At 41.0% G+C, this 7,450-nt stretch overlaps 1 protein-coding gene across 2 annotated transcripts in view; it reads left to right on the top strand.

The window, feature by feature from the left end:
* The first annotated feature begins 5,758 nt into the window (after positions 1-5,758).
* itga6b (integrin, alpha 6b) overlaps positions 5,759-7,450 on the top strand; it is a 13,392-nt gene continuing 11,700 nt past the window's right edge. For both annotated transcript variants that reach the window (XM_005721107.1, XM_005721108.1), the window contains exon 1: positions 5,759-6,017. In XM_005721107.1, coding sequence (XP_005721164.1) covers positions 5,842-6,017 — 176 coding nt within the window. In that variant the 5' untranslated portion in view covers positions 5,759-5,841. The remainder of the gene's footprint in view (positions 6,018-7,450) is intronic.

Genomic DNA, 7,450 nt, shown 5'->3' on the forward strand with positions numbered 1-7,450 from the left:
TTTCTGTAATTAAAGTATTTGACAAGACCTGTTGCAACACTTCCCATTTCTGGGATTTAAAGCCAAAGTATCAAATATGTTTAAAACTGAAAATACATGTTTGTAGTGAGAAGCCTGAATCTTAACCGGCACTTTTGTTTAGTTTTAAACTGTCTGTTTTTGAGCTTCAGTTAATGTTTAATGTAGTCACACCAGCTCCTCATTTGGTCAGCACCTTCTCCAAGAGTACGTACAGTCTTGGTTTCTGGATGGGTGGTTGTTGAATTCTGACATTTCGTGTGCTGGGTCTGCACTGTGCAATTAGATGTGCTTTTTTCCTGCAGACACACTAATGCTGAAGTTAAAGGCACATCTGATGCTCATATGACATCTGCATTCCTTATTCTACATCATGATATTTACCGCCTATTGCACAAAGTTGTTCTGTCATAACTGTGGAAGTAGATTAACGTGTTATGTTTCTCAGACTTTCTCACATTCTGTCTGTGCATACCAGCGTTAATGTATGTGTGTGTGTGTGTGTCTGTGCGAGACAGCCAGCCTGCGATATATCACATGTACCTGTGAGGATCACCACAGAAATTCTTGGTTTCCTTGGTGCCCTCTGAATTTATGATGTTAACACAATGATCTATCATTTTCAGACTTGTGGAGGCAGATCCGTCTCACTCACTCATGCACAGATGGCGTTTATTGAATCTTTCTGACTAAGTCTCAGTAGGGACTTAGTCAGAACACCTAAAGGCAAAACAAAAAGAGCTGAGTTTGTTGCTCGTTACGTGAACATTCACTGTACAGGACATGTAACTACATGATGACATCGATGGAATAAACTCAGCTTCTTCCGATTGAGGTTGCAATGAGGAAAAAACAACTTTAAATGATTTTAATGTGGTCCAGCAGGTATTTATTGGCAATGTTTATTATTTCCATTTGTTAGCATGCTAACGTTTGGCTATTGGGAGTACACAAGCCCAGTCTGTCCCTAAGATTGTAGGTATTTGGTCAAAAACTACAGTCTTAGTAAAGTCAAACTTACTAGTTGGATCACAGTTAGATCCCAAAATTACAGATGTACCAAAGGCAGTTCCTCCTACAGCTGCTGGAATACTTCAGTATAATGAAAGTGACCTAGCAAACATAAAAAATGAGATTGTCACCCCTTGAGCTAAAATTCATCCACATATGTTACCTAAACTACTGTGCAAAAGTCTTCAGCCAGCCCTCATTTCTTTATATTTGCTTCAAAGGAGCCAGACTTGATCATAGGAAGGAGTTCTCCAGACTTTTTGAAGATTTTCAAGTTTTGATTTTATTTGTTTACTGACCTATTGCTGCCCTTTTGCATAACTCAAGCATAGACAACTAACTCAAGGGATGAATCTGAGTTGCATCTACAAATAACAGACAACATAGCAAAGAACAAATGTGAAATTGTATCTGCAGGGAAAAAACCTACTGTTCACTAAAGCCTCATCAGGAGTGGTTTCAATAAAAGGAGGTCAAGAAGCCAGTGTTAAGTTAGAAGGAGAAAAGCACAGGTATGTATAATCTACACTGGCAATGCATGTATGCATGTCTGGAAGTGGATATATCTTTACCATGGAACACTAGGCACTGGACCTTAACATTATTAAAGCAGTGTGTGATTATCTTGACAGAAAAGTCATCAACATCCAAAGAAAAGCTTTGAATGTCCTTCAAGAAGTCTGGAAAACACTATAAATTTTATCTATTGTCCTGAAAAGAGACTTAATTCCTTATTTTTGTATATGTATTTAAAAATCACCAAGGACAAACTACATTAATTATTATAAAATTGTCTCTATAGAGTATGTGTGTCACACGTTATAGCTAATATGCATGAAAGTAAACTGGAGTTGCCAGACTGACACAGGGAGGGTTTCCAATTGATTGATTTAAGGTGGAAAGCTTTCTCTTATGACCTCTGCACTGTTTCATTGTGAGGAATTCTTTCTGGCTTTTCAACAGAGTAGAAAAAAAAAATATGAAAGAACCGATTTTGTGCTCTTGAGCCACAGTTAAGTGGCTTGATTTGGGCTTGATCTGCGTGGCTTCTGTGTGTCTCGTTGTCCTTCCTGTGTCTAAACATCCAAAGCATGCTGTCAAAATAAGAGCAAGAGTGCAGTGTTATGTGTCTGTGTGTAGATGGTATGTATCGCCTGAGGCGGCTCCAAAAGGTCTTTGATAAATGGCCTCTGTCTACGTCTGTTGTCTTCTGAGATGCACACTCCCACATAGGCATTATTCCCCAAAACACACTGGGAGCTCAATGCCCTGCACAATGCTCTCTCACAATGCCTCACAATGCTCAGAGAAACCGGTTATAGAGCTTAAAGCAATGGCCTTTCAGCTGTGAGTGCATGGGCCTCACTGGGAGGTGTGGACAAATTTGGGTAAGGATGGAAAGGCTTGAAAGGAGAGCAAGCTTCCCATTTCTTTATAACTCAGGGGAGAAAAAAATCCACTAACCAAATTACCCACATTTTCATTTACTTCAATCTACAGATGATATTTAAATGAAGGTGTTCTGTCTTAACCAGAAAACTGACCCACTCAGGTTGCCCAACATTTTTGAAGCACACCTGGACTCATCAATGCACAGCTACAGCCATATTACATTACATCCCCTGCAGGACTGGGACATGACGTGTTGCTTATTTGGGAGAAAAATGCACAAAGGTGAGGCTGCTAGCACGTTGCAACTGCACTTACAGCAATTACTTCTTATTGACTGTAATCAATACACTCATCGAGAGAGATCAAGGATCTGTTACAGCCTATACTGTGAGTGTGTCTTCATCTCATAAGATATGCTAGGAAATTTGATCAATGCTATGAATAAAAGAGGCCAGTTAGAATGCAGATTATTCATTTGCACTTACAATATCATTTTCCTGCTTGCATTAAGCAGGTTAAGGATATTTACAGCCTTATGCACTCAGTGAAAGTACAGAGAGTCGGTGTGCTGCAGTTATGAAAGATCTGCGGGTTGGTGTGATTGTGAAACCGATGTGTGTGCGTTTCTCAGTATCCCTAGGCTACATGTTTCTACAACACTCATCGCTCTTAGTTCAGTGTGCTACACCCACAGGTGCAGCTTAAGAAGTTTGGGGTGTGGCTTGGACAAGTTCAGGTGCTGCATTTGGACTTGCGTGTGCCAGAAGTTTGCTATCACTGCCATTTTTCTCCTCTGGCACCCGGGGGAAGGGTTTTCCTGTTGTAACACCGAACATGCCGTCCTGTACACATGACTAAGATCTTAATTGTGGGTGTAGATCATTAAGAAAATATGCTATGTGTGTGAGCATATGAATTGTTTTTATAGAAAATATCCACATTATTGTAATTGTTGAGGAAGAAAATCACTGACTGTTTAATGTTAGCAGCAAATAAACTGAATTTCAAAGATGTTAAATTAATTCATCATTTGAAGATGGATGCACTGGTGAGATTGTACAGGACTTGTGCCTCTCTACTGTCAGGACAGTTTGTCACAAGATTTATGCACAAATGTTACAATAGACGAAATGTGTGAGCTACACACCGGCCACTTCATTAGGCACATCTTGCTGGTACCCCATTGGACTGCTTTTGTTGTCAGGACTGCATTAATTCTGCATGGCACAGATTCAACAGGATGCTGGATACAATCCCCAGAGACTTTGTCCATACTGACACGATAGCATCACACAGTGGCTGCAGATTGTCAGCTGCACATCCATGGTGAGAATCTCCTGCTCCACCTTGGTTATGTCTTTCTATAGGTTAAAAGCACTCTGGCCATTTTACTCTGACCTCTGGTATCAACAAAGGTTTTCACCCAGAGAACTGCTGCTCACTGGACTCCTCTCTTTTTTTGTACCATTCTCTGTAAACTCTACAGATTGTTGTGCAGGAAAGTAGATCTGAATTACACAGACTGGCTTGTCTGACTCTGACAATCAAGACACATTCAAAGTCGCTTAAATCACCTTTCTTCTTCATTCTGACTCTTGGTTTGAACTGCAGCAGGAGTTGCATTAGTTACTGTGATTGGCTGATTAGATAATTGTGTTAAAGAGCTGAACGGGTGTACCCAGTGGAGAGACCAGTGACTGTACGACAGTAAAGGAGAAAAAGAAACAGCATGTAGTGAAATATGTGAAGTAAAGAAAAATTATAATAAAATCTTTATGAATTTTCAGCAGTTGCAAAGTAAGACCGAAGGAGAACAGAAGTGGAATGAAAACATAAAAACATGAGAAGTAATGAGAACTGCCACATATAAACACAAACACACTTTAAACCTGAAGGTTCAAGGCAAGGGTGAACTAAGCTAACTGACGCTGCTTGGCTCCACACACTCCCGCTCTTATCAGTGATAAGGCTGACTGTTGTATCCGACATCTGCAGTCATAAATTGCTGACGGTTGCCCAGTTGGCATGCTCACCTTAAAAGCTCTACTGTACCAAGACAAAGACACATATATAAAGTTGGAAGGCGGTTGGCCACATGATTTAAAGATTCCACTAGATTAAGAATGAGATTTTGACGTGATAATATTATCAGCTGCCAAACATGTGACTGACTGAGAGAAAAAGAATGTTTTTAAACGTTGATTGAATTACCGTAGTCTCCTCTAACATTGGAACATCAAAAAAGTGCACCTTATGTTTACTAAACCCCCCCAAAATTAGGCTTTGTAATGTTGAACGATCCGATCATCAATCAATTTTTCCCATTAACAAAGACTTAAATAAACAATGTAACTGTACAGGAATCACATTCTTCTTCTGCCCTTTCTCCTTTCTGCACTCCATTCCTCCATTATTTGTGCCTTTTATAGTACAGTATTTGGGCAGTTTCTTTCTCCCTCTCCCTCCCCGTCTGCCCTCTTTCAGCAGACAAAGCCGTCGTTGTCTGCGGATATGCTGCGTTGCGAGGACAAGCTTTGGGTCACCGTCTCATGGAATGCCTTGAAAATCATCTGGTGACAGAGTCTACTAATGTGTGGGTCTGTGCCCGCTGCAGTCTCTGGCTCCTTTTGACTCATCTAATGATTCATTACAGAGGACACAGGCCCCAGGGTGATACCATCTGATCAACAGTGCCAGAAAGATTGTAAATTTAAATTGTGGATTGTTGTTGTAGTAGAGGCCTGCATATTTCTCTTTCTTCTCTTCCTGCGCTCCAACACTGTATGTTTCTCACATGCTGTTCTGTCTTCTCATCTGTCTCCCACTCCCTTGTCATTGTGTTGCCATTGTCTAGACTGTGCAACCAGTGCCAAGAGGGGGAATCAGTATCTACTTATAGCAGCATGTTTCACTCTTCCTCTCTCCCAAAGCTGCTGACTCTTTCTTAATTAAATGGATGCTTGAAGTCGGTAGGCTCAGGCACAATTTGCTCTTATGTCACCGGATATCTTGACAATCTTTTCCCACTTGTGGGATTTTATGATGTATTTTGTTTTTGGTCGTTTCCAGGGGAGCTCACCAGCAGGCCTTATAATAGTGTTATACAGCCATTTTTTCTTGCCATAAATGCGTTTTTAGGCAGACTCAGGCATTAGTGACCCAGTTAGATTAAAGCATTGATCTACTGGAAACTAACAACAGACTAATGTTTCCATCAGAGTTACATTTTGGCATGTAAACTGCATTTGAAGCAATCTGAGGTGTGGTAGGATGGGGTGGGATGTGTGGGTGCATGAGAGGTAGGAGGAGCGGCTAACAAGTGGACAGTAGTCAGTCCTCCAGCAGCAGCCCTCAGTCGCACTCTGCACCTCCTGCACTAAGGAGTTCCTTTTCAGTAGTTCAAGGAAGCTTCGCGTTTTCATGGAGGGCTGGATCACCTGTGGACTTTGGCTAATCGCCTTTCTCTCTAGCTGTGGGCTGCTCTCGGCTTTCAACTTGGACACCGACAATGTCCAGCGGAAGACCGGAGACCCCGGGAGCCTGTTCGGCTTCTCTCTCGCCATGCACCGGCAGCTCCTTCCGCAGGAAAAGAGAATGTAAGTGTCAGAGTTTTGCTTTTAAAGGATAAAATGTCCGGAGGCTGTTAATGGAATTGTTTTTTTTTCCTTGAAAGACACCTCAGTGTGTTTAAAATGAACTCCAGTATACATATAATTATACATATACATATAATTAAATTATTACTGCACAATACACACTTTAGACGGCTGGAAGAAAAAAAAAATCCGCCTAAAACTACTTTTGGGAGCCGCAGACCGCAAGTGTGTTACCTCAGCAGCACCGCAAGTAGGCCTGTACGTGATCAGGTCAGGTCAGGTTTGTCAGGTACGACACATTTCCACCAACAGCTTCTTCTCCTTCTTCTTTAGGCCACACGAGCTCTTATAAGTTTAACTCGATGCCCGTCTTTCTTGTTAATATTTCCTTCTTTCAGGTTACTTATTTGTGAGTTTTCATTGGAGCTAGAAGGCAACTCTTTGTGCGCTTGCACGAGCCGCGCGTTCACATTCCTACTTTCTTGTTGACTTCAACCGGGACCCAGCCTTGACTTTTTTGGGGGGGCAAAACATCTCAGTGAATCACTGTTGGTATTTTCTTGGGCACTATTTCAGAGGGGACTGTCACCCTGCATAAAGAACAAGTGCCATCAAGTGGTCACTGATTGGAACAGCCTGATTATAAACTGACCTCAGAGCAGATAACTTAAGACTTTTTCCCCCTCCGGCAGACTGAAGGTTCATGTCCTGCTTTATTTTAAACTGCACGGTAGTCTCAGCAATTCTTAGTAATTCATTGATATTTAATTTACATTTTATTTACAAAGACATTTCACAATCACATCTGACCCAGATGGATTAAGTGATTACTTCACTTTTATATCTGCCTTGATTCTAGTACGAATGAAGATGTTACACATTACCAGCATTAATGTACTTCCTAGCTAAACAGACAACCAGGTTACACATGGAACTCCGCCCTGTCGGAAAAAAGCGTCTCTGTTAGAATTTGTGTCTCTTCTGTAGCTACTTACATGCTTCACTATATGCAACGCTATATGGTTTGACCATTTCAGTCAGGCGATATGTTGTTCAGGTTGTATTATGTAATCTAGAGTATCCGAGTGAAAGTTGTCACATTTTAACTTTTAACTGTACATTACGAGCGGTGCCTCCAGTAGAGACTAAGATGTAATCATGGGAATAATATGTGTAAAGTGCATCTATTAACTGTCTTTTTCCACACAAAAAATCAATATTCAGGCATTCCTATGTTTTGCATAGATAAAGTAAAATTATGGTTTAAGTTGAGTTAACTTGTATTTGCTTAATTATTAACCCGAACCTCACAACACCACAGGCTGCAAGATTTCCTACACGCTGTTAAATACACAGTTTAAACTTTACACACTCCTGCTACTGCTGCACCTTCACACACACACACACACACACACACACACACACACACACAC

Source organism: Pundamilia nyererei, unplaced genomic scaffold (genome assembly GCF_000239375.1).
Source record: "Pundamilia nyererei isolate P.nyererei 1_Seehausen unplaced genomic scaffold, PunNye1.0 scaffold00004, whole genome shotgun sequence".
NCBI lineage: Eukaryota > Metazoa > Chordata > Actinopteri > Cichliformes > Cichlidae > Pundamilia > Pundamilia nyererei.